Raw genomic sequence first — 26605 nt, forward strand, 5'->3', positions numbered from 1 at the left:
CTAATTACATATCTAAGGGTGCTTCTGACTCAGGCATAGTAACAACAGCTGCAATAAGTGGTTTTGTATTTCCTTTTTTAAGTATAAATATCCTAACAATAGCCTTTTCAACGGTCAAATCTGATGGTGGTAAGTGATCTATTGGATCTAATACTGCGTTTACTTCAAAGTCAATTTTCATTGGAATTCCCGGAATCAAAGTAGGTAACTAAAAATAATATAAAATAATTTCAAAATATTCGTAAACAAGTAGATGTATATGTATGTATATTGATTTACATTTGCTACTGCCTTAGGTAATTGATAATGATTTTTATCTGCATGCAATAACACCGTCAAAAATGTGGCTGGTTTCGTAGTTGACATATTTTCAATAGTTAAAAATAAACGAAATTGTGGTCCAACTCCACAAATTTCTGCTGCTAATTTAATTGGGGCATGTTTCGAGTCTCCAGATATTGTACTCTCTGATGTACTTATAGCTTCAACTGTAGCTTTAGCAGCTGTTAATCGTAACCGCCATAATTCAACTTGAAAGTTACCATACATTGCTGCAAAATAAATATTAAAATAAGTAAGTGTAATTTTATTTTTATAAATGCAAAACCTTTTGCATTCTCTTTTTCTCTTATAGTTTGCTCAACAAATATTGAACTTTTTTTAGGAATATCCAATTTTGGATTTTTTGTTAGCGACGTATCAGAGAGATTTGTTTTACTTCCACTTAATACGTCAGCGGCTTCAAAATTTGCAGTTCTTTTCAAAATTTTTACTAGCAAAGAGCCATCTTCAAGTACTAAACTAAGACAATGCTCTTCTTGTCCTAAGTGACCAAATATCATTGCTTGTACAGTGTTTTCCAAACGAAATTCATCAACGACCATTCTCTGTGAATACAATTGAACTAGACCACCTTTTAAAGCTACAGCAATTAGAGTCATTGCTAGATGTGGCAGGTGAACTGGAGTCATACATATTGGTGCTTCAACCAAATCAACCGACCACAGTTTTTTCCCTTTTTTTGAATAACAAGTTAAAGTGTTTGTCATTCCAGCTGCAACAATAGTTTGATCAACAGGTAATAGAACTAATCCAATAGCAGGTTCATCGATGCGTATAATTTCTCTTCCCTCAAGCCAAGATTTTCTTAATAAATACAAAGCACCTTCTCTACTTGCTATTACAATTCGAAAATCTGTATCAAATTGCCCGCTAGCTGTGATTAAACTAGGAGTCGTTTCATATGGACAAATTCTAGCCTACAATGACGGTAAGTTTATTTTTAATACAGTTAATTGGCTCGCTGTTAATACTTGGTATATTATTCCAAAACTATGTGTATCAATCATTAATATTTCACCATGCTCAGTAGTTAAAACTAGGCAAGATGGTGGATTAGAATCACTTGATGTCCGCTGTAAGGAAGTCATAGCCGTTATAACAGACAATCGTTGTAAGGGAGTATCCGCATACTTTTTAATATATTCATCTCTCTCTTCAACTGGCAAATTCAATAATTTCTGCGACTGTACAGTTAAAATCGATGCATCAATAGAGGCTAAATTTTCGATTAAACTTTGTTGATTTGATGGTTTTTCGATTGGTAACTAAAATAAATAGCAATTAATGTAGTACAAATAAATATACATATTTATTTCTACGAAATTTAAATACCCTGCGCCAAACGTCAATTTCTAGCGGTTCGATTGTCATTTCAGGTAACGTAAATTTGTAGTACGGTTTCAAGTTTCGATAAAATAAAACAGATGAATAAATTGAGACTGCTATTACTGTAAATGAAAAATAATTTATTGTGATAAAATTAATGAAAAATATCTACATATATTAGTATTTATAATTACTAGGAATTTTTGGTTCCGGCTCGTCGATATAAAAACTTTTTACGGACGATGGTATACCTGGCAGACCCTGTTCACTTACCATACCAGTGCCTTTATACACTTTTAATTTAGCTCGCCCTTTGAAATCCTTTGGTATATCAACAACTATTAACTTGGAATATTTATCATTTTTTAAATCACATAATGTTAATAGTGATGGCAAAGTATAAAGGCAAGTTTGCTGTTCTGAGTAAGCATTCAACCATTTTGTAGGCTTCATTTTATCTAGAATATTGAGAAATAGTTTTAGTTACATGAATTATTGGACAGGCATATGGTTGTAAAAACTTGTAAATTTCTAGTATCTTAAATTAATGTTATGGCGCAAGAACCATGTTTATATTTCCTTTCCACGACAGATTTTTGTTTTTTATTTCTATTGCAAACAAGAACAAGAGCAGTTCTATGATTTTTTCAATCTAGGATTTATCTTTAATATATACGTAATTAAAACTTAAAATTACAAGTATATTATTACATTTTTTTTATTGATTTGAGATCACCTGCAAAATTTTTCACCTCGTATAGAGTGTTTTTAAGAGTTTTTCTGTTCAATTGCTTTTCAAAACAAATAATTATGTTTATCGTAGCAACGTTTTCTTATCAGACTTGCGCAATATCATATATTTTAGGACGCGGAATTATAAATGCAACAATTTTTTAAAGGAAAATCGCTTTTAATTAAAGATAATTTTTTGTTAAAAAAATTTCAATATCTCAATAAAGTACGGTTTCTTTAAAATCAGTAATAACTTTTAAGTTTTATTAACATTAAAAGAAAAAGAAAATAGATAAGCCTTTCATCATCATAAAAAATTGTGCGTTTTTGACATGTGATTGCTTCATTATAACTTCAATCTATTGCAGGTTCAATAGAAATTTTTAAGAGTATGTCTTTGCATTAAATTATATTAGTCTGTTGTATGATTCGAATTTCGAAACACACATATTTGTTTACTTAGCTAATTTTAATTAGAAATCAATAATAGGCATAAGGCAAAATTTAAGACAGAAGAATAGGTGGAATTTTATTATTCGGTAGAACTTGGGAAACTGTTTTTTCTAATACTGCATGATCTATTATGAAAGAAACTTTTGCCATTTCCATTCACAAATTTGACTTCCTTTAAAAAAAATACTTAAAAACAAGGGAACACAGGAAAGTTTACAAATTTTTTCAAATTTATTTTCAGCCGTCACTTAGTTTTCCATTTGTTTAGATTTTTTGGTGTTCGCTTTTTTTGATGGTACTATTTAATCAATTGTGTCATGGCATTAAAATTACCAAACTACATTATATACTCCACTTTAACAATACTAAAAATTTGACGTATATGTTAAACTGGCCCATGGCAACGCTTACAAAAATAACAATGTTTTTAGAGCCAAACAACGCAGAATGAAACTATTTTAAAAACACGATTGCACTAAAAGAGAGTGCATTCTAACGCTATAGATAATTTTAAATATCTTAATAGTTTAACTAACTTAATAAAATAAATAAATTATGTAATGTTGTTAGGAATAAAAAATACTGCAAAACTTGTATATAAATAAATAAATATTATATTTTAAGTTTATAATACATACATATGTAGATAATTAAAATATTGCTAAATAAACTTGCAGTTAGTTTCGAACGAGAATATTGTATTTTAAAAAAAATATATTTTTTGTCATTTACCTAATTTGAAAAATCGATGTTTTGTCATCAAAATACTAAAAATAACAACTTGTTAGAAAGTTTTCAAGGGTAAGTAAAACATTTCCATAATTTTTCATTCAAAATTATTTTGTCCAAGAAAAACACTTTTATAAAATATTTTTATTGCAGATTTTCATTTCTCCTATTGAAAACTTATAGAAAATTTGTACAATGTTATCTAAATGTCAATAAATTTAAGTATGATAAGTGATAACGTTAATATATGCAGCGCGTGCTATAGGAATTCTAATACTAAAAATTTCCACAATTCTTTTTTTAATTCTAAACGACTTAATTTACATTGAAGGTCACAGAGATTCAAGTACACTTATTTCATTCTAAATAAAAAGTTCATGTTTGAACTCAATAAATTCGAAATAATTATATAATCGCTATTATAAAAAAATTCCAAAAATTCTTTTTAAAACTTCTAATTAATTAAACAATAATATTAAAGTTTTCTTTGGCTATAATATTCAACTAGGGTGTTTATAAAATTTTCCATTTATTTCAATAACAGTTAAGATTATAATTTTATTTTATAAAATTTTGGGCACCATTCATTCCAATAGTTGTTATATAATTATTTTCTGTTAATTTTATGCAATTATTACAGTGAGAAAATTAGATGCGCTCATATGTGGACGCATGTATGTAAATAAGAAAATTTTTTTTTATTGTTTGTATGACAAAGTCTAGGCTAACATAAAATTTATGTATGAATTTGTTTTTAAATTGCTTTGCCAGAAAATAAATAGCATAATTTAGCCATTCAACTTAAAAAACAAAATACAATGAATAACAGCTTATGGTATATTTCTCACCGATTTACACAATATGCTTTTGTTAATTATAGAAAAATGTTGACAAACTTGAATTTTCCCTCTTATTATCCATACAATTTCTCAAATCAAGCAATCATTATTGCTATTGTCCTTAAAGTAAGCGAAAAATTTTTTAAGTTCATTTACTAAAATTTAGTGCATTTTGTTGTTTGTTTATAATTTTTAAAATTTAATTAAAGATAGTAAAATTCATAAAATTTTAGACAAGAAAAAATATAAAAATAGTTATTTTCAAATTTAATTATCTTACAAAAATTCACAATTGTTGAATATGCTTGTAAAATTCAAGTAATTGTTGCTGTAAGCCATACAGAAAATAAAAGAAGTTGGTGCTAAATTTAATTTGACATTATTGTTAAATTAAAATGAATAGATTTGTAGGATTAAATTTGGTATTGAAATACTAAGTTCCTCTCCGTTTTTCTCCCTTTTCCCTAAACATTTTCCTTTATGTTTCAAATGATTCAATTGATGCTATTATTGGAACTTTATCTAAGAAATTTGGTAGCATTAGATTGTTATTTTAGATACAGAAATTTAGATACCTTTTCCTGTGATCACTTTTAAAGTGCCATCCAAATTAAATGATATCACGTATCTTATTAAATGATTAACCACGTTTCTGAAAAAAATTATATTATAACAAAAAAACAATAAGCTATCAGTTGGCAAAGAACTCACATTCAAATCTTAATAACTGTTTTTGAAAATGATGCCTCTGTTTTTAAAGTCATAGTTAAATTCACCCGAAATTCGATATTCCGTAAAAGTAACTATAATGATTTATTACGGCATAGACATTGACTTCCAAACAGAGTCGCGAATTTTTAATACCTTTTGAATCTCAAAAAATTTCTCTGATACAATAATATGAATATATTTAATGAAAACTAATCTTAATTTAGGGTGTACACACCCTACAAAAATATAATTTTTATAATTAAGAAAAAATTTATAACACACTAAGCAGTATTTGTATTATGAAAATTCGAAGTTAAATAGTTAAAATTAAATATCTTGCATAAGATTCCATATAATCACGAACACCTCATTACTTTTTCTCCTCAAATCCAATGAAAACAGCTTTAAAATCATATACAATACTTTATGAATCAATGAGCTGATGAGTAAATTAAGGTAACTATGTTAAAGTGAAATGATCACATAACACTTATAGTAATGCATTAATTATTCCCAATTCAAAAGTTATTTAAAACTTTATATTAATAAAATTATAGATGTACAATTAAAATTAATAATAATAAGACTTAGTTTGAGGCTATTACAAGTACAAGTTTTGCGATCAGTAATATTTAAGATGACTAATCGTATTGTTGGGTATTTTGTAATAATATTGTATGTACACTTTACTTTCATCACATACTATATATATGATTCTATGCATATTATCCACTGGACAACCATTATATTATAATATAATCTATTGTGCTGCACCATTTATCAACATAAAAAACAAAATAAAGGCCATAACACAATATGCACTAAAAGTAGGTACTTATTTAAATTTTGTCTTTTCGAAAAATTTCATAATTTTTAATGGATACAATTTAATAATAGCATTTTTATAGAATTTTAAGGCACTAAATTAGTAGCACCTTTTCCAATAATTTATATTGTGAATATGATTAAGGACGAATCAATAAGTAATCATTCTTAATTGGTCAATTTGATACCAACACTAAGGAATAGTTAATATTATTCTAAATGCATTATGAGAAGTAATTTCTGCAATTTAAAACAGAATCTTCCGCCAATAAAATGACACAAGCATAAAATAAGATTGCCCCAAAGATAAAATGTACCTGTTAACCTTTTACTCTTGAAAATGATAGTTTTCTGCATTTCATTTTTATTATTGAATTTCCAGACCACAAGACGTAGAGTATGAGTCACTTTTGTAAAATTCATAAAATATATGAGAATCTTTATATAATTAGTAGTGCTACTTGTTTATTACTGGTTTTTAAATGGTAAATGGTAAGGGTCTATGTTTAGTCATCAACATTTTAGTAGAACTGCAATTATCTATGCTTATATGCTTGTGGTGAATATTTTTGTTGATGAAAAAGAGAAAAAAGAATACTGAAATACCGGTTTGTAAATAAAGATAAAAAGTAACGTAAGACTAGCGATAAACACATGATTGGTTTGCAATACAATGATTTATTATATACTCCTTGGTTAGAAATTGTAACTTTCTAGTTTAATCACTTCCTTTGTTGATTTTCATTAAATAAATTGTTAATTGATTGTGTCCATTCTCATTTACATACCCAAATCTTTCAATTGCTAACTGACAAATTAAACAAAATAATAGTGGTGGAAACTTAATATTGCTTTAACTAGTAATAATAATATAAAATTTTTAACCTAAATCGTATTCTTAATATTTATTTATGAAATTTACAAAATTCCTAACATTTTCTATTTGGAACATTTTGTTGGATGTTACAAATGTTTTTGTGTATTAATGCTGTTAAACTCTTGAATGCTAAGTACTTTACTGATCAAAATTCCTTATTCAAACAGAATTAATAATGAGAAACTTGTAAGAGACTTTTAAATTTCTTATATCTCAAAATTTTATGTAGAGTATTCGAATAAAACTAAGAGACCAGCGCAAAGATTCTCGGTTGAATATATCATATGAATTATTATAATACTTTAGCATATTTTACTTGGAAATAGATACAAATCAGGTCTCTACTATTATGAATTTTTAAACTGGAAAATGTTTGATAAAAGGGAATTTGCACAAGCTGGGCGAATACTGCGGTGAGAGTGACATGTACATTTCTTGTAACCGGCATTAGGTCGCTGATGGTGTAATAAGCTTTAACAGGTTTCTCTTGATTATAATTGATTCTCGTCATCCAATTTTCAGTCTTCCGAATCTTGTTTTGCATCAAATGGGATTTGTTTACAGGCAGAACAATCCGTTCCCTTCCTACATCTACAATATATAAGAATTTTATATTAGAATTTTAAACTAGAATATTCAACTGTAGTATAGTGTATTAATTGATAAGCAATTTACCTTAAATTATCGGACAAGTTCTATTATATCTGTCCAATTTCCATCAATTATTGAGCGACCATTCACATATAAGTAGATTGAAAGCTTTTATTCGTAAAAACTAAAAATCCGAATGACATGAAAACTTGATTCGATGAAGTTGAAACTAAATTAGAAATAGAGCCAATTTCTTTTCATTAAATTTAAATGTTTTTGCTTTCATCTTTCATTGACGTTTATTTGGGTATTTTAAAGCTTGATTTGCGATCGTATATTGCTTATTTTTTATTAGTATAATAGGATTTTGTATAACAAGCGATTTCTTTACACATGTGCTAACATTTATCTTTGTATGTATGTTTATATAAACATATTTATTGTGTATCTTGAGATATATGGTAGAAATGTAAGTGTGTTTTAATTTTATAGTGAACATTGTGAACATTGATAGTGAATATTTTCTCTCAAATTTCTTATTGGAAGCGAAAAATAAGTAAAACGACAAAGAAATCAGCTAAAGTAAGTCAAATTAAACTTCAAAATTTCGTTATGAAGTCAATCTTAAGATCCTGTAAATACAATTGACAACAGTCGTGAACAGTTTTCGTTATTTTGTTCAATTTTCCCGATATTTACAAAATTTATTAAGTTAAATTAACTCAACATTTCCTAGAATATATTCATGATACACAAAAGCCGCTTTTCTATACAAGTTGAAGACATTTCTAGTATTGCACAAAATGGGTCAACTAGCTGAAAGTATTTATTTATTTATAATTACATATTTCAAAAATTTGGCTTAAGTTAACTATTTAAGAGTTAACTATTTATTAGCTCAAAAGAACTTTTAAATTATAAGGAACGTAAGGTAAAGAGAATTTTGAGAACATAAGAACAAGATGATGTCAGAAGAAACCGCCAGCAGTAAAATAGGAGTTTAGGCGGTTTAATTCAGGCAGTAATTTTGCTTCAATCTATGGTAATTTAAATATGTGTACTCTATATTAATTCTAACATTTCGCCACGCAAAATCACTCTTGTTTTGTTATCAACTTAAGTTTGGGAGTTTAAGTTTTACAGTTCTTAATGCATCTTTTATTTTAGTGCTTTTAATTTCACTGTTATTCCCATTTTACTTATTTTTTTTTTCTCTTATATTATAAGCTAAATATGATAAATTGAATAAATTTTCAATTTTATTGTTTAGAAGTTCAATAGAGTAGATATAATGACAATACAAGATACGGTACACGTTTTTGTTTATGTATGGTTAATATAGTAAGTATAGTATGCATTTGTGAATATGTATTTGTAAATAAATATTTAAATAAAAAAAAAATAAAAAAAATATCAACTTCTCATTTCATATTGTAAAAAAAACTTTAATAATTTTTTTAGTAAAATAATATTTTTGTTGTATTTAATATGTAGCTTTTGTATTTATGATTAGGTTTTGTTCACTGCCGAACATCAGTATTGATTATTTCGCGATCGCTTTAACATTAATATTTACAAAAAATAAAATTTCGCGGATGATTACTCATAAGATCGCGTATTTTGAACGTTTTATATTTTCATATTTATTGAGTGTAGTGTGTTTGTGTACAAAATTGTTAATTTGAATTAAAAATAATTTTATTACAACATTTTTTACATATCTTTTTTGTTCATCTTTTAATTAATTAAAAATTCTGTATCATACATACATACTTAACTTATATGTACATACAATTATTTTATCTAATTACATACATTAATACTTAAAAGTTTTACTTAAATTTTTATCTGAATATTGAGAATCATACATTCATACATATATCCATACATTTACCTACTTACTTGAAAAGAAAGAATGTTTTGTGTACTTAAAGATAAAGAATATTTTATTTATGTTCTATAGATAAAAGTGTAAATATTTGTATTGAATAAAATAAAGAAAATAAAGAAGTGAATTATATAAAGACTCTATTTTGTTCAAATGGGAATAAATTTTAAATTTATGAATTAAAATATAAGGCATAAAATCTAATTTAGTGAATTTTCTTGTTATACAAAGTGAATTTGAAATTTTTAATTTTATGGAAAATAGCGCCTTTATATGAATAGTGTTATTACAAAAATTACAGTGAATAAACAAATTTTAAAGTGAATAATTATTAACAATTATAATATTATTAAAATTCAATAAATTCTTGGTTGATTTAATTAAAATAAAAAATATTTTTCATTATTTTGAAAAACAAACAACATTTGAGGAATACAATTCTACTTTATTGCCTAATTTTTGAGGATTATTATTTTTGGATTAATATTTCATTTTCATAACTATCAAAATGTAAGTCAAATATAAGAAGTTTATTATATGTACATACATATATTAAGATTTTTTATTTAAACTATAAATTAAACACAAAATTTTTAAGTGCTTTTTACCTTTTTCAAAAACATTTTCATATACAGTAAAAGCATGATCAACTTGAACTTGTTGGCCATAAAATTAAAATAATTGTGAAATGAAAAAATAAAAAAAAATCTTGATCGTAACGTAATTTATGTCATCATAGAACGTATTTATTTTTAATTTTATGTACATAATTATATCGAATATTTAATATTGATTGATACCTTAACCACATTTTTTAAATATTGCTATTTTTATGTATGTATGTGCTACACATATAAAAAATTTTACAAAAATAATAGTAACATTGTTGGTATTGGCCTCCATTATGGTTTTTTTTGCTTGCTTTAATTCTAAAATAATTAAACTTTAATAATTAAAAATAAGAAGGTGAACGTTATTGATGTATAGAATTGAGACCATGTGATCGATCAAAACTTTTTAAAATATCTTGCATCAAACTTCATTTTATTACATTTTGTTATGTGTCATGTAAAATATTGAAACTCACTGTGTTTTTAATTAAATTTTTCAAAAGAAAGAAATTTTTCAAAAAAATTTCAAATGAGATAATCCGTATTAATTTTTATAGTTCAAAATTTCTTAAGGATTGTATAAATTTTCAATGTTTTAATGCATTTTAAAAGTCAAATGCGAAATATTCTTTCGCTCATATGTAAGACTGCCAAAAAAATATATTTACATAAGTAAAATAGGAACGGACAACAAGTAATTGTTAAAAGTTTATGATTTCGCTTATATCGAATTTTTGACATGCTATTTAATTAAATGGTGGATGATAAAGTGGAAATGCCGGTGATCACAATGATTGAAAATGTGAATGAAAGTCATTTATAAGTTTTGTAATTTGTCATTTGCAAATCATGACTAAAAAATGCAAAGCAATTTTTTTTAACTTATTACGTGGCTATTTAAATTTTATTCTTAAATTTTTTTTTTAATAAAAATATGCTTAAAGAGAAAAATAACATCTTTAGTTTATATTTGTACTTATTTTCATTTTTTTTTTTTTTGATAATTTTGTTGGATAATTTTCCATAATCAGTAATTTTTATAAGAACTTACTTGCATATATATTCTCGAATGTATTAAAATGGTAATGTAACTCCAAATGAATATTGAGTCGTTATGCAAAGACTGCACATCAAATTACTCTCCTCAGCTGTGAAATAAGTGACTTCATTTATTTCTACTTTCCATTAAGCTTGTCTTTAAAAAATTATGTTGTAGCTAAAAAAAAAAACAACGATTAATGATTTACTTAAAATAAGTTTTACTTCAAGCATTTTTAAAATATTTACAATTTTCAAAATATAATATGTATCCTATGTATACTAAATTAGCATTTATTTATATTAATTTAAATTATGTCTTAGAAAGTTTATTATTTTCATTTTTAACATATAGACTTAATATCTCTTACTTGGCGAATACACATCCGTTTATCATATTTATTAACAAATAACATAAAAAATAACATTGCGGAAATCCCATTATGATTTGCTAATGAAAACGAATAGATATATATGTATGAAGGCATATATACGTATGTATGGTATGAATCAGATCTTGAACTACTATTCATTCATATATGAAAAGCGTGGCATTTTCGAGCATTTCCAACTCAACGTTTCTTTTTATTTGTGAACGTATCAAAATTATTTAAATAAATAAATTATTTTTAACTTTTAATTTATTTGTAACAGCTATGACTCGATCAGTGCTATTCGTTTATAATAACAGAATTTTTATTTTAAATGCAACAAATTTAAAGCTTTTTTAAAATTAAGAAAATAGTAGTTCGCTTTTAACTACTATTATAGCCATTACTCCATTGCTTATGCACACTAACATTTAATTAAAAAATTTACAAACACACCTGCATGGACACTTTAATTAAATTACGCACATATAATTATGTATACAAATTCATATACAAATATAATTTTATTGTTAATTTAAGTACATATAAAAAGTTAATCATGTTTTGTAATCATAATTTTACACATTTACTTATAAACAGATGCAATCGACAACCAAATAAGCTACAAATAACCATTATTATCAATAATAATATTGAAGAACAATTGTAAATATTGACATTGAATTCTGTTTTATACTTGTAAAATAAAAAACGATTGAACTGAATTCCACTCACGAATTTAATTGTCTTAAAATTTTTAATTTACACATTTCATTAAAATAATGAAAAGAGAGGGTTTTCTTTTTAGAATAATTGGTGATTCCAAACCAAAACAAACTTTATATGGAATATCTTTTGTAAAATTTTTATTTGGTTTTTATGGTAGTTGATTTTAATGTTCTGAAAGCAATTAGAGGTGTCACTTCTATAAAAAAAATTTTCAAATTTAAATTTTGAAACATTGAAGAAAATTTTATTAATTAGAAATTGGATTATTTTGTATTAACATATTTAAAATAATTAATCGTAAAGTTTAACTTTCTTTTAACCTTAGAAAAAATAATTAAAACAATTAATTCTACACAAAAGTTGCCAACATGAGAGACAAATTTCATACACATAAAATACTTAATTATAGAAAACTATATGTTGACTATATGCAACTGTAAAATTAAAAAGTTCAACAAAGTTCAAATAATAAAATTAAGTAATCATGGGAAAAAGTTTATTTTAATATTTTAAACTTAATTTTTATTTCTTCTTCTTTTAATTTTTGATTGTCTTTGATTATATGAATATTGATATGGTGGTCCAAAAGTATAATTCCACACATATTGAGCTACATATTATATATGTATACATATTTCGAAAATACAACAGAGAAAACGATATACAACAAACTAATGCAACTTGTTAAAATAATGTATGCCTATTAATCTGGTCCTAACTCATTGTTATACGTATTTAAAATCCCAGCTATTTTATACATGATTCTTTTAAAAGTGTTTCTTTGAATAAGCATATTTTCAATTAAGAAATGTTTACAAAAAAAAAAGCATCAAATAAGTAATAGTTAATCGATTATTTTCAAATTTATAATCATTTAAGTGGGTAGAGTATGAAATTTATCTACATAAGTATGATAAGATAGGCAATTTATGTATTTGTTGTTAAATTAAGGCCAAATTAGGTGTATTTTGAGAAATCGTATTGGTTAAAATAATTTTTATATTAAAATAATTAAATTTCATTAGATTTTCAAGCAAAATTTTCAAGAAATTCAAAAAATTAAAGGGAATTTCCGAAACTTATGATTTTTATCATTGTTTTGAAGATAACATTCATTATCATAAAGGTTACCTAGTACCTATTATAAGGCTATAAAAAAAAGAGGTAGGTATATTACTCACTTTCTGTGGGTTCGTACAAATGTCTTTGTGATTAAAACTCAAGAAAATACTTCTTAAATCTAGTTAGTCGATAATTGATCAAAAATTAAAAAATTTCAAATTATAAAATTCATTGTGAAAATTAGAAAATATTTCTTTATAGTACGTGTCGCGTTACCGCAAACTAATAGCATCATGATTTTCTTCTGAACTTGCGTTATTAATAGTGATAAATTTAATGAATCACATATGAGTCGTAATCGCTAATAACTAAAAATAACAAGCAGAATGAAGATAAAATGCTTTAGGAATTGGATATTTTACATACACAAACAGTTCTTATCATTTCTTAACAAAAGGGACTATCGAGTTTGCAGATTTTTTTTTTCTTTTTAAGAAATGTGGTAAATTTTTTTGTTGCGATTTTTTATACTTGTAGAACAACTCTCTTAATAAACAATCGTACTGGTATCACGCAACAGGTTAATCAACCTTTCCTTTTCTTTTTTACATGATTTTATTTTCAAACTGTAATACTCCACACCGGTTGTTAGACGCACTATATAAATTTGTCATTATTTTTAAATTTTTTCTTGTACTTGCTAGATTTTCATTAGTTTTAAATTTTTGTCTACATATTCTTGTTATTTAATTTAGTTATATAAGATATGTAATTAAGTTAGAACAAGTTTGACTTGATGAATTTTCGTGTTCCTACAACGCAATTAGTCTGAAAGTAAACATAAACCACATACTTTCCGGTATAACGTAGACAAAATTATTAATTTAGAGTCAAGTGCAATAAAAATATCAAACTACCGTATCAGTATTTTTTCCATTATTCTTTGTTTTATTCGCCCAAAAGATTAGAGACAGTTATTTAGTCAAATCAATGTAGGCATATGTTTTAACCTTGAATTTAATTATAATACCACTCTTAAACAAGAAAGTTCATTAAATTTTGAGGAAACTATGTTTCTATGGATGTCTTCTTTTTACTACATACATATAAATGTATTTAATACGAACATATGTAATTACATTGAAATCTTCTGATCTAAATTAATAATTATATTATTATTAATGTAGAATATTGGTATTTGCCTTCATAATAATATTATGTTTGTGTTTTGCCTCCACTATAATGAAAATAGTTCAACCAACATTGTCGAATTTTGAAAAACTCAAGTTTTAAAAAAAGTCTACGTACGTATTAATTATTTTCAAAAAAACAAATTGCTCATGAAAAAATTGATGAATTGTAAAAAAAAAAAAAAAAAAGACTTTTATATTTAAATGTCGGAGTCGGGTTCTTAAAAATGCAAAACAAAATCTTACGAAACATGAGACTAATTAAAATATACAGGAAATTCGAGTTTTGTTTATCATTGAACTCATTTGTTTCTCATAAACATTAAGAAATATGTTTATCAAAAAATTTATAAAGTATTTTATATATATCAACATACATTCATATACATACGTATGTAGACATACATATTCATTACATGCCATTGCAATGATAATATTATTTTGCATGGAACTCAATTAGTTTAAAAACAAAGTTGTGTGCACACAAAATACTTAAACATATCGAAATACATCGCTAAAATCTACTAAATCCTAAAGTGAATTGTTTACGAAATTTATATAAAAGGATACACTTTAAAATCCAAAAGTTCTACCATATTAACAGGAAATATAAATAAAAAATAGATCTTACGTAGTATCTGCATTGTACGTAGTTTTTCTTTTGTTGCCTGTAAATAGTAAGCCTAGTGAAGAGACTGAGGTTTGGCTTTGTAAAAATACTATTCTAAAATATACTATGTGTTATACTTACATATGTATGAATCTATGAAACATCGAGTGTTTATGAACCATTTTGAGGCCCCTAATTTCACAAAAAAAGCTTTAAATCAAATTTAAATATTTTAAATATTTCTCAACTTTTTAAAACTCATTTATATTAAATTCTACAAAATTCCTGAAGTACGTACCTAACTATGTATCTTACGATAAATTCAAAAAAATTTCTATTTTTAAAAATCCCATTTAAAAATTCCGAAAAAAAAAAAATCCGAAATTTTAGTCGTTCTAGTTAAAAAGTTTAAGTACATTTACAACTAAATTGTAAAACACAAAAGAAGAATAACTTCAAAGAAATTGTAAAAATTTTGGTTCATTGACATCTTAAAATTATATTTTGAACACATAAAAATTCTAAGCAGAAATTATAGAGATACACGGGTTTAAAATAAAAATATTGCAAAACTTTAAAAATCGTTAAACACAAAATAAAAATAAATGTATTTTTTGCGTAAATAATGCCCAAAACGTGTAAAACTCTTAAAATACATACATACATAGGTAGTAAATGCCGTACAACTTATTTTTATTCAGGTGTTTACTAATACTTTTTAAAAATTGACTGAATTTACAGGTAGGTAGGTATACAATGGGTTCATATAAGTATAGAATATTTTACCAGATCGTATCTTCACCGCTGACCTGTAAAATGATACATGAATGTTCGAAAATAATACACAAACAAAAACCTAATTTGGCACAGCTCTACTAGTAAAAAAAAATGTGAGAGTAAGCGCTTAAAAACGAATCAAAATGTCGCTCCAATATTCAACGGAAATTACAACTTTTTTTCTGTATTTAAGCTTTTTTTTTAGAAAATACTTTTAAGTATGCTAAATAGTATATAAATATATAAGTATATTAGTTTATTTAGCAATGCTATTCTTAGCTCATCTTAAAATCTAAAATCTTTGTGATAATTTCCATTGTGTTACAAAAATGGTTACACAAAAGTGAAAAGTGTATTCAAGTGAAACTTTTGTTTTGCTTCAACAAAAAATATTGTTCGCCGTTATTTAAGGAGGCTAGACATTCAATGATAATTAATATGTACATACATACATATTTGCAATATCAAACATTGATTTTGTTTTTTTACACCTAAAAGAATAATGAAATATAGTAAGTTGTTATTTTACTCAATATTCTTTATGTACTTTTGTATATGTATGTATATGCATGTAATTAAGAAACAAAAATATTAGTTATACTACATACCTTAAATTTAGCGAACATATTAATTTAACTTTTTTTTGCTCATCAGTATTAAATGTATGTACGTAGAAAACTGTAGACATAACTGTAATTGCAAAGTTTGAAATTCTTCATATGTCAAGCCAATTCAAACGAAAACTATTAATTTAGCACCAATCCAAGTTTAATCACTTTTCCTCAGAAATTTTTGGTAAGCTTCTTTAAAAAAAGTACCTTGTTCCGTAATTCTAAGTGTTAATTTTGCTTATCATTTAATTCTAATTATTCAAATATGTAAGAAGTATAAAAGTAATTTTTATATCTTTTAATCTTTAATATAAAAAATTCAAAGCACTACTTAATAGTTGTCAATGCCTAAAAAATCGCGTAATGCTATGTGACATTTAATAAACAATAGTGCTACCGCATATGCAATTTAAGCACGTAAGGTGCGTTTCCTCTCACTGCCCAAAAGTCCGAACAAAATAATTTTTATACTATAATCAACTTACAACTGTAGTGTAAACAACTGTAATTGTAAGTTGATTATATGTAATAAGAAAAATTTTCGATTTCCTTTTGTGTACCGAAGAACTGATATTTTAATAAACACATAACCTAACAAAGTATGTAGTTTGGCTTTAACCTTCATTCAAAAGTTAATTTTTTTTACCTCAAAAAAGTGATGACAGAACTGTCAGGCGATTTCAGTTTTGCATATGCGTTAGTTAAAATGAAATATTTTGATTGGTTAAAAATATTGTCTGAATGCTTGGACATTGAGGGGAAATCCACCTGCATGTTTACTTTGGCCATGGAACGTTTTCAATTTGACCAATAAAGTTATTTATTGAATAATATTTTATAAACAAGTGTCCAAACAAAATGAAGAAGTTTTATACATAATTATGTTCGTTATTGGAAATAGTAGAGTAGAAGATCAAATCCATGAGAATTCTGAATTATGAGAGAAACCCACATGACTAACTCTTATCTGACACGAATTGAAAGACACAATCGTACATGTACTTTAATTTTTACACCAACTATTTGAAAGTTTTATAAAAAATTTAATGAATTTCAGTGAAGGTTTTTGGCATTTATAAAATTTCAAATTTTATATTTTGATTTAAAACCGTTTGATCGTTATTTATTATGACCTTTATTCACAAATAGATCACAACTCTCTCAAAATTTTTGGATTTTGTACTTTCATTTTTCATTACTCGCACATTGTTTTTTATTTTATCTTTTAAGTTTTTATTTCGCAGCTCAGTTTTTATTGTTTGTTGTTTTTTTTTTTGAGCTTATTGGTCTTTGTGTGACAACAATTCATTTGCGATAATAGCGAAATTTCAAAAAGACAAGAGAAATTTTCAAAAAAAGTAAAGTTGAATGCAATTTCAAATGCAACTTGCAGCATATTAAAAGTAAATGAATAATTCACAGAATAAAATGAACTTTCATTTGCAAAAATAAAATAAAAAATCTTTAAAATAAAACAACAGACGTTTCATTTACTGTTATTTTTGCCTTTTTTTTGTAATTTCTTATTTTATAAATGCTGCTTATTTAATTCACTTTCCCAAAATAAATTTACCCTTATCAATTTACTTACCTGTTAAGGTAAAAATAAAAAAAATAGAGAACTGGTTTTAAATATTACATTATGTATGATATTTTTTTCTTTGAAGCCGCGGTAATTCATCACACAAAGTTCACCAAAATATTACAGAAAATAAAAAAAAAATGAATGAGAAAAATTACAATAAAATTATCCAAAAAAATAAACATAATTAAAAATCTTTTTATTATTTTTAAGCATAACAAAATTTTGCACGTTTTTTTAACGCCGGAAAAATGATTTTAATGATAAGGTTGAAATGATCGTGAGTATTAATTGCGAAATGTCAAAATACCTTTAAAATTAAGTTCTGTAACGATCATGCAACATAATTAATAGTAAGAATTGCAGTCTAGCTTAAAAATTTTCATAATTTGAGTTTTGAAACACATTTTTTACCAAAAATTTGTAAGATGCCACTTAAGCAATGTAGTACAACCACATTTAACGTCAAAATCAGCATTAAAAACTGTGTGTGGCTGCATAAGTCAAAATGACGCCAGATCTGAAATGACGTAGTAAAGCAGTATTAGGTGTTACAATTTTAAAGTCACGGTTGCGCCATAACTACATATGTAGTGAATTTTTTTATATTCAATCTTAAGTATTTCTAAATTTTTAAATTACAAATTAAAATTCTTAATCAATGGTTTGATTAAGACAATAAATTTCCTGGTGTATACAAGTGATTTGGTATAGTAATAGTAACGTTAATATTTGAAAGGAAGTGAAAGTGAATTTTAAAGTATAATTGCAACGGTGTTGTCCCATGAATTTTTAATCATTTTGTGTTCGGCTCCTAATTTTTTCTAATTGCAAATTACAATTTATCTCATGCTGCAAAAATATGTGTGCAGATAAGTACTAAAAGAGATAACGATTATAAATAACACCATATTTTCCAAGCTAAGTTAATTATTCTACATAATTTATGTACGTTTGTATGCATGTACTTATATCTCTATGTAAGTATGTATATAGGTTAGACGTCAAAATATGAACTTTAGTAATAATATGTGAATTTCTCAAAAATATGATATCAATTGTACATACATAAACATGTGTGCATATGCATAAGTAGAAAATTTAATTGCGATTAACAAAAAGTTTAATTAAATTTCTTTCTATTAAGTATAATTATAGAAAATTTTTACTCAAAGTTCAACATAAAATAAAAATATTGTAATATAATAAATTATGACGTAAATAGGTAGATACTTATGTATTTGTTTTTGAACGTAATCGAATATTCAGCCTGAATCAATTCCGTCTCGTAAATTTAATATTCCGTCTCAACATTAAAATTTGATCGTTTTTAATGATTAAATTACACACTACTCCCAAGATATTCTTTTACTTAGAAATTAGATAACTTAATAGTTTACAACTTTTACGATAATTGTTTAAAAATTCAATATGATTTATTTTATATATTTATTATATAAAATAAATGATATTGAAAAATAAATGATTTAGATATTGTGCCAATAAGATAACGTTCTTGTTTGTAATTTATTATTTATTACAAACATACATACTTATGTATATCAATGCCTAAGAGTGTGTTAGTGTATTTTCCCACTATCTTAAAGTACTTAATAAATATTATAAACGAATGTAAATGTATATTAATATGTATTACAATATTGTTACTCAAATGCTTAAAAAGCGATTAATAAATAAAAGCTTTTTCACCTGTCTTCTTTATATCCTAAAGAAAGTTTTTAGAAAGAAAAATATTGAAAAATTAAAATATTTTGCATATGTTTAGGCGAAAACTAATGTTTTTAGCAGCTTCTATTATATACTTGGGTATAATCAGTAAAATTAATATTTCAATTAAACTTTATTTGTGCGACTGTATAAATTAAAGGTAAAATATTCATACTATACAAAATATTTTTTTTTGATTTTAGGAACTAACTATACTTACTACAAAATTAGTTTTTTTTTCCATACTAGCTATTTTTCAATAATTCTATTGAAATGTGAAACTATTTGTTATCGAATCTAGATAAGAATGGCTTCTTGAGATTTAACTATGCGATAATAGAAAATAATTTCATGTGTTATGTGACTTTTTTTAAATAATGTCATTACTATAGTTATATACCAAAAAAAGATAGAAAATATTCAGTTAAATAAGCGATGGAGTTACGTGTCCATTTTTTAGAGAACGAAAGCAACAGGAAGTGATATGTTGGCTTCTAGAGATATGGGAAGTGCTATGTTGGCAGGGGAAGTGATATGTAAAAGTTTGAAAGTGTTTGTGTGGTTTTGCACAAAAAGTTTATTTTAATTAAAATAATTTTAGCAATTACAAATTTTTCTATCTTACTTGTTAGGACTTTTACATTGAGACTCAATGATTGAGTGCTAAAAAGAATATATTAATTTATTTATGAAATCAATTATTTTTAGTTAGACTATATACTGATCCACTACAACTGATCAGAAATTTGAACCATTTTCTGCAAATTGTTGCAATATTTACAAGATAAAATCTTCATCATTTAAGAAATCAGCCCGTTTATTCATGAAAAATTTGTATTCTTTTATTCAAACTTTTGCCTCAAGTTTTGGTTCGTTCGACCACCAATATAGTCAGTTATCGAATAATAGTAATTACATTAAATATACAAACTTCAAAACTTCTTAATGGTATGTGTGAACACATTTTAGAAATATAATTTGAAATTTACATTCTAAATGAAAACTTTTATGTTAATCTTAAAATTATTAATTTTTATCTTTTTTAATTTGTTTTATACCTGAAATTATTGCTCTTGTGATTTATAAATTACATAAATCCAAAAAAAAAAACTAAAATTATCACACTAAATTCATTATGTGTAGTTGCACGTTATTAATATTTTTTTTCTCAGAATTTTAAGAAAAACTCAAACATTTTTACATTTTTTTTCAAAAATGTTAATAACCCCAATGCGGTTTAGTTAATTTTGTTTAGATAATAATAGGTAATGTTTGTATTTAATTAATGCTCTTTATTGTAAAGTAGCTATTGACATAAATCCAATTGAAGTGTAGACCAAAAAAATATAAAAGAGAAACGAAACGCAACAGCATAAGCGTGCACAAAACACCCTGAACGTGATATTTGGTTTGCAATATTGAGGGTTTTTTTTTCTATTTGATTTTTTTTTTGTTCTGAGAAAATTAATGGAGTCAAAAAGTGTGTCATTTAACACATTTAGAACCGTAAAAAATAAAGTTATTTGGAATTAGATATGAATATGGTATTTATGGATGTTGTGTTTATGTATCTGTAAGCATATATTGTGTACGATACGATACGCCTACACGTAGTTTGTAAAGATGCTTTTTTGAACCAAAATTCTTATATAAGCAATCCAAGGGTATGGAATGCGACGCATTGTTTGATTTATTATTAAAGAATTTTTATTTTCTTTTTTAAATTCTCACAATTTTAAAAACAGGCGCTAAAATTAAAATATTCATTTTTTAATTTTATACATGAATTCACATGGGACATAAAAATTTTGCTTTAATACTAAAATGAATAGTATAGAGTGCTATAGAGCATTTAGGTATTCATATAACTTTAGTATGTTGCCAACTATTTCACATATTGATTAGCAATATGCATTTTTATATGTATTTGGGTTGTACCTAATAAGTACTATGTATTACCCAAAATAAACACTTATATTATGTTTTCCATTAAAAATAATTTATTGAGACTCGGCGTCTTAATATTAATAGAAATAACAATTATGAATAGTAGAGCCAAAAAATTAATTTATTTTCAAAAATATCTTATGTAACCTATAGATTACATAAAATTCTTAATTAAAAAAAAATTAAATCAAATTTGTTGTTATCATCTGCCATTTTACATGTTTCTACAAATTGTAAATTAATTTCGAAAATATAATTCAATCCACTTATTTCTAGTGCTTTCTGCTGCTGATAATACTTTTTATTAATTTGTAAAGCAGACACCAAACATTGATGTTGATGCTTAGACGTCAAATAGGGTTATGCATATTTTTTAATTTTATTTGGGCGGGTGGCGTTTGGATTTTTCAATCAAACCTATACAAGCGTTTAAGGTTAAACATCATTACTATAGGTACATATTTCAAAATTTTATCAATTTAAATAATAAAATGAAGTAAAACACGTGTGAAATATTGTAATAATTTTAAAATAAAAAGAAATGTCCAAAATTGTAATTAGTAAAAGTACCTGCATATTTGCATTTGTGTTTGAGTCTAAAACTTCATATACGTTCAATTAAAATAATTTAAAAAGTTGAAATAATTAAAATGCTTGTATAGTTGCGTATTTTTTACATAATTTATAATAAAATATTATTTTAAAGTACTTAAAGTGAAATTTTATAAACGCATCGTACCTTTATTTATTTACCATAAATTATTAATTCAATAGCTGACTTCCGTATTTTATAATAAGTAATGTTGAACATTTAAAAAAAATTCCAACTTGTAATCAGGCATATTGACGCTTTTTTATTTTAAAAATTCAGGAACCAAAGCATTATGGCCTTTTTGTTTTAGTTTTTTTTTTATTATACTTTAAAAATTTTATATTTTGTAATTAAATAGAGAAAATTTATTAAAAAAAATAAAGAAAACTTCGAAAATTTTGTAAAAGAAAGAAATCACATTAAATATACATCAGCTGTGTACAGCACATAAGAGAGAATAAAATGCAAACACCAGGAGGAAAAACATTTATTTGAAATTCACCCAATTCATTCTAAGTATTAAAAACAACTATAAAAAATATTATAGACAAACGAAGTTCTAGCCATTTGCACAAACAATAATATTTTTCTAATTTGTATTTATATAAACTTTACATTTTAATTTTGAATAAATATGTAGCTAAATAAATATTTTTGTACCAAGAAATTGCATTCTCACCTTAAATTATTTGGACTTGGTAATATACATTTATGTAAGTTATTTAAGGCAAAGGTTTCTTTCGGAAAACAAGTACTTGTATACCAAAAACAAGGCCAAATAAAGTGCACATTCATTGTATTATAACAGTTTGGGTTGAAAATATTTGCTATCCGAAATAAGTCAATCACAACCCCCTCCGAAAAAAAGACAAGTTTTTCGACCCATCGTTGAACCATCGGTGTGTGTGACCCCATCATGTGAGACTTACTTCTTCTTATACAACAAGTGCACTACCCAGTATTAGACATAAACAATCATAAGTATGTATGTATAAAATATTAAGAAATCTTTAAATATTATTTTAAGTTCCTATATATCGTATATGAAAAATTACTCAATATAAATAAAATTTTTAATTTATTATGCATTTATTGTATACAAGTGCATACAAGTGTTTTCATATTATTTATTTCTCATATTTTCAATTCATTCGATTGTCTCTACTTCCGTTATTGTACAATATTGATACATTTATTTCTTGTTAGAAGAAGAAGAACTAGTCCTTCTCATATTATTAATATGCATAAGTGAAACCCATACATTTATATGTAAACAATGTATGGTGTATATAAAGCATATATATATATAGCTACACATTTATAAGCATATTCTACATGAATGTTCACAACAATGACCGGCTTTTCAAGAAATTTTCAATTTATTATATTTTTTCAAATTTAAACTTAGTATGTGGAATTAAATTTCTAGGCCATGAAAATAAAAAAAAAAACACAAATGCGTCCACTTAGAATCTCGACTTACATTGCATGTATTCCTACTTATATGTAGCAATTATGGGAAAGATAAAGAGGCAAATACGATTATTGAAAACTAGTAATGATGTATGCATATTTGTACTTGTTATTTCATTATAAATGTTTCATTTTCCTTGCTTTGCTTTTAAATAAAATCATAGACATTGGATACAACACAGAGCACCATAATTGAAAGTTTTCCTATCACATAAATATTTTGTATTTTGTACACATCTAAGTATATGTGTTTGCTCAATAAAACTAGCCTTAGAATAATTTTCTATATGAATCTTTATAAAAAATGTTGAAAATCCGCTTTTACAATTATAAAATTAACAAAAAAAAACAAAGAACAAAAAATTGTTTTGACAAGAAAGTGTCCCAATTGCAAGGTAATTTTATTGGGTATTTTTCCACTTTCGTTATAATCACCTGTTTAAAATAGAATTTTAAGTATACGTTATATACATACACAAATGTAAATATTTAAGAATGAACGTGAAATCTTACAAAATAACTTTCATTTATCATAAATCCAATAAATCAATGCAGGTCTTACGTTTATATTTTTATTGTAATTTGAAAGAATTGAGGTCAAAAGAATTTGCTTATTTAATTACAACATTTTTGGTCTTAAAAGTTATTTTATTTTTTTTTGTGATCAATTTGAAATAGGGCATGAGAGTGTCCATAAGTCCAATTCATATTATATTCTTAAATTTCAAATTGAAAAATTAAAATCTCGATATATGTATTTTAAAATCGACAAATTTTATCGACTAATCGAATATACTTTCTCCCTCGGTTCTGTCATGAAAATTGTTATTTCCTCGAATTGTAGTAAAAATTTTAAACAAAAACGAAATAAGAATTTATTTGAAAAAAAAAAAATTCTTGAAAATGCAAATATTTTGTGTGGAAAGTAAAAGTGTAGAAGTAAAATATAATAAAAACAATTTTGCAACTCTAGTGCGAATCAAAGAATAATCTGATGAAACCAAAAAGAACCTGATTTATAAAATAATTTATAATATTCTAATGTGGTAGACACTTTAGCCATCAAAATTTCTATTGAGGTTTTTGTCTTATAACGTTTCCAGGTTGGTGAGCAAATATGTATGTTCATAATCCAATAAAAGAAAGTAGCCACGCACAAATAAGTACTTACATTATAAGTAATAAAAATATTAATGAGAATATTCAATGATCTTTCGTTTGAATTTTATAGTTATTGTTAAACATGACAAATTAATAAGGGTTTATGAAGATACGCATTTGTAATTGCGCATATTTCATATTTTATTGAAATGTGGCTGTAATTATTAATTAAATTAAATTTAAATAGATTATGTAAAATGTTTCATATTCAGTTTACTGTAATCGGTGTTTGTAAATATATTTTTATTTTCTATGGTCTATATATATGTAGATAACATAAGTACACATATACATATGTTCACATTTGGCTGCACATATTAAGTGATGAATCACGACACGACTATATTTAAAAATGTGATAAAAAGGATTGTTATTTTTTACTCTGGCTTCACTTGTTGTTTGATTATTTTATATCTGATGAATAGTAAAACGGAATTTTTATATTTAGAATTGCGTATGCATTAAGAATGCCCTTTTTGTACTGACTAATAGTGTTGAAAGTTGGTTCTGAATAATTCTTCTATTCTGATACAATAATGAGAACCAGGAAAATCTTTTAAAGTATTAAAAGAAAATTCTCTTTTATTCGGAATCGAATGTTTATGTTTACTGATATATTTCGTGCGCTACATACTTAATCAAAATTTTGATTTTGATGAAGACATATTTACGTACTTCTTCAAATAACTGACTTTCTTCTAATTTAAATAACAAAAAAATATAACTTACCTTTAACTCCAAGTTAACTTACTTATCCCAAATTTTGTTTTTTATTACTTTTATATATTAAATTTATTACAAACTAAATTAAACACTAATATAGCACTTGGCGATTTCGGCAATTTCGTGAGTTTTGGGTCTATAACTAGATCTATTTGCTTATGGAAATTTTATCTCGAACTTTTGTAAACGAACAAGCGAAGAGCGTGAAATTAACAGATTCATTTGAAATTTTCTGGAAATGTGCTAAAAAGAAAACACCTTTAACATAATTTTAATATTATTTTAAGATTGATTAATTATGGATTTTAAAGTAGTAAAAAATTCCAGCGATTGAAAAATATGGTCACGTGTTAAGTTGAAATAAACAGTTGAAAAAACTTGAAACTTTTAATAAATTTCTGATCTTAAAACTCTTAAATTTATTTTAAAGAAAAAATATTTTGCATTTGAAATTAATTAGATAGATTTTTAAGAAATAGATCTATTTTCTATTTAAAAAATTTTCCCCATATCATGAAGATCATCATCTTTTTTTCTCTTTTTCCACTAATGTGTGCTAAATCCCCAAACAAAAAAAATGTTAAAGAATATTTAAATATAATGCACATGGTATTCAATAAACATACATTAATTTATGTGAAATATAAATATGTATATATAGCTGTTCTTATATAAGTTATGGTTTATAAACGATAACGGATTCCTTTACAAGTATATAGTAATTGATAGCACTAATATATTAGAAAAATAAAAATTAAAAATTAAAAATAAGAATACCGTAAAAGTAATAAATCTCAGTGTTAAAATAGACAACAAATTGTGCAATAAATTAACGGCTATTCTTTATTCCATTGAATTTTTTTCTCATTTCTTCTTTTAATAATTTGGAAAATATTTGCAGTTACTAATTTATATTAAATTAATCGAATTACGTTAATTTCTATTTAAAACTATCCACACTTATGATTTATTAATGAGAAAATAACATGAAAATGTTTTTACCGGTACTTATATAGTCTTGCGTGCTTATAGCGGGTATATTAAGAAAAAATTTCAAAAAATTGTTGAAATAATATCGAGTTGAATA

The 26605-nt window shown here is 25.0% G+C and overlaps 2 protein-coding genes across 6 annotated transcripts in view; one reads left to right on the forward strand and one right to left on the reverse strand.

Annotated features, from left to right (window-relative positions):
- Positions 1 to 4: 4 nt before the first annotated feature.
- On the reverse strand, positions 5 to 26593 carry LOC129613861 (Bardet-Biedl syndrome 1 protein homolog). 5 transcript variants are annotated; one of them, XM_055528149.1, is made up of 8 exons: positions 13551 to 13725; positions 10976 to 11072; positions 1863 to 2126; positions 1675 to 1790; positions 1314 to 1607; positions 608 to 1259; positions 280 to 551; positions 5 to 208 (listed from the first exon to the last, which is right to left on the reverse strand). In XM_055528149.1, exons 3-8 carry the CDS (start codon positions 2119 to 2121, stop codon positions 5 to 7), a joined length of 1797 nt encoding a protein of 598 aa, XP_055384124.1. In that variant the 5' UTR covers positions 2122 to 2126; positions 10976 to 11072; positions 13551 to 13725. The 5 variants fall into 5 exon arrangements, with proteins under 5 accessions (XP_055384124.1, XP_055384123.1, XP_055384127.1 ...); XM_055528148.1 differs by having other exon boundaries at positions 10976 to 11140; XM_055528152.1 differs by lacking the exons at positions 10976 to 11072; positions 13551 to 13725 and adding exons at positions 4997 to 5073; positions 5133 to 5299.
- LOC129613859 (putative uncharacterized protein DDB_G0282133) overlaps positions 9741 to 26605 on the forward strand; it is a 61580-nt gene continuing 44715 nt past the window's right edge. The window contains exon 1 of the mRNA XM_055528147.1: positions 9741 to 9823. The gene's annotated coding sequence lies outside the window, so the exon portion shown is untranslated. The remainder of the gene's footprint in view (positions 9824 to 26605) is intronic.

This window comes from Condylostylus longicornis, unplaced genomic scaffold, assembly GCF_029603195.1.
Source record: "Condylostylus longicornis isolate FDR11 unplaced genomic scaffold, ASM2960319v2 ptg000092l, whole genome shotgun sequence".
In the NCBI taxonomy this organism is placed as follows: Eukaryota; Metazoa; Arthropoda; class Insecta; order Diptera; family Dolichopodidae; genus Condylostylus; species Condylostylus longicornis.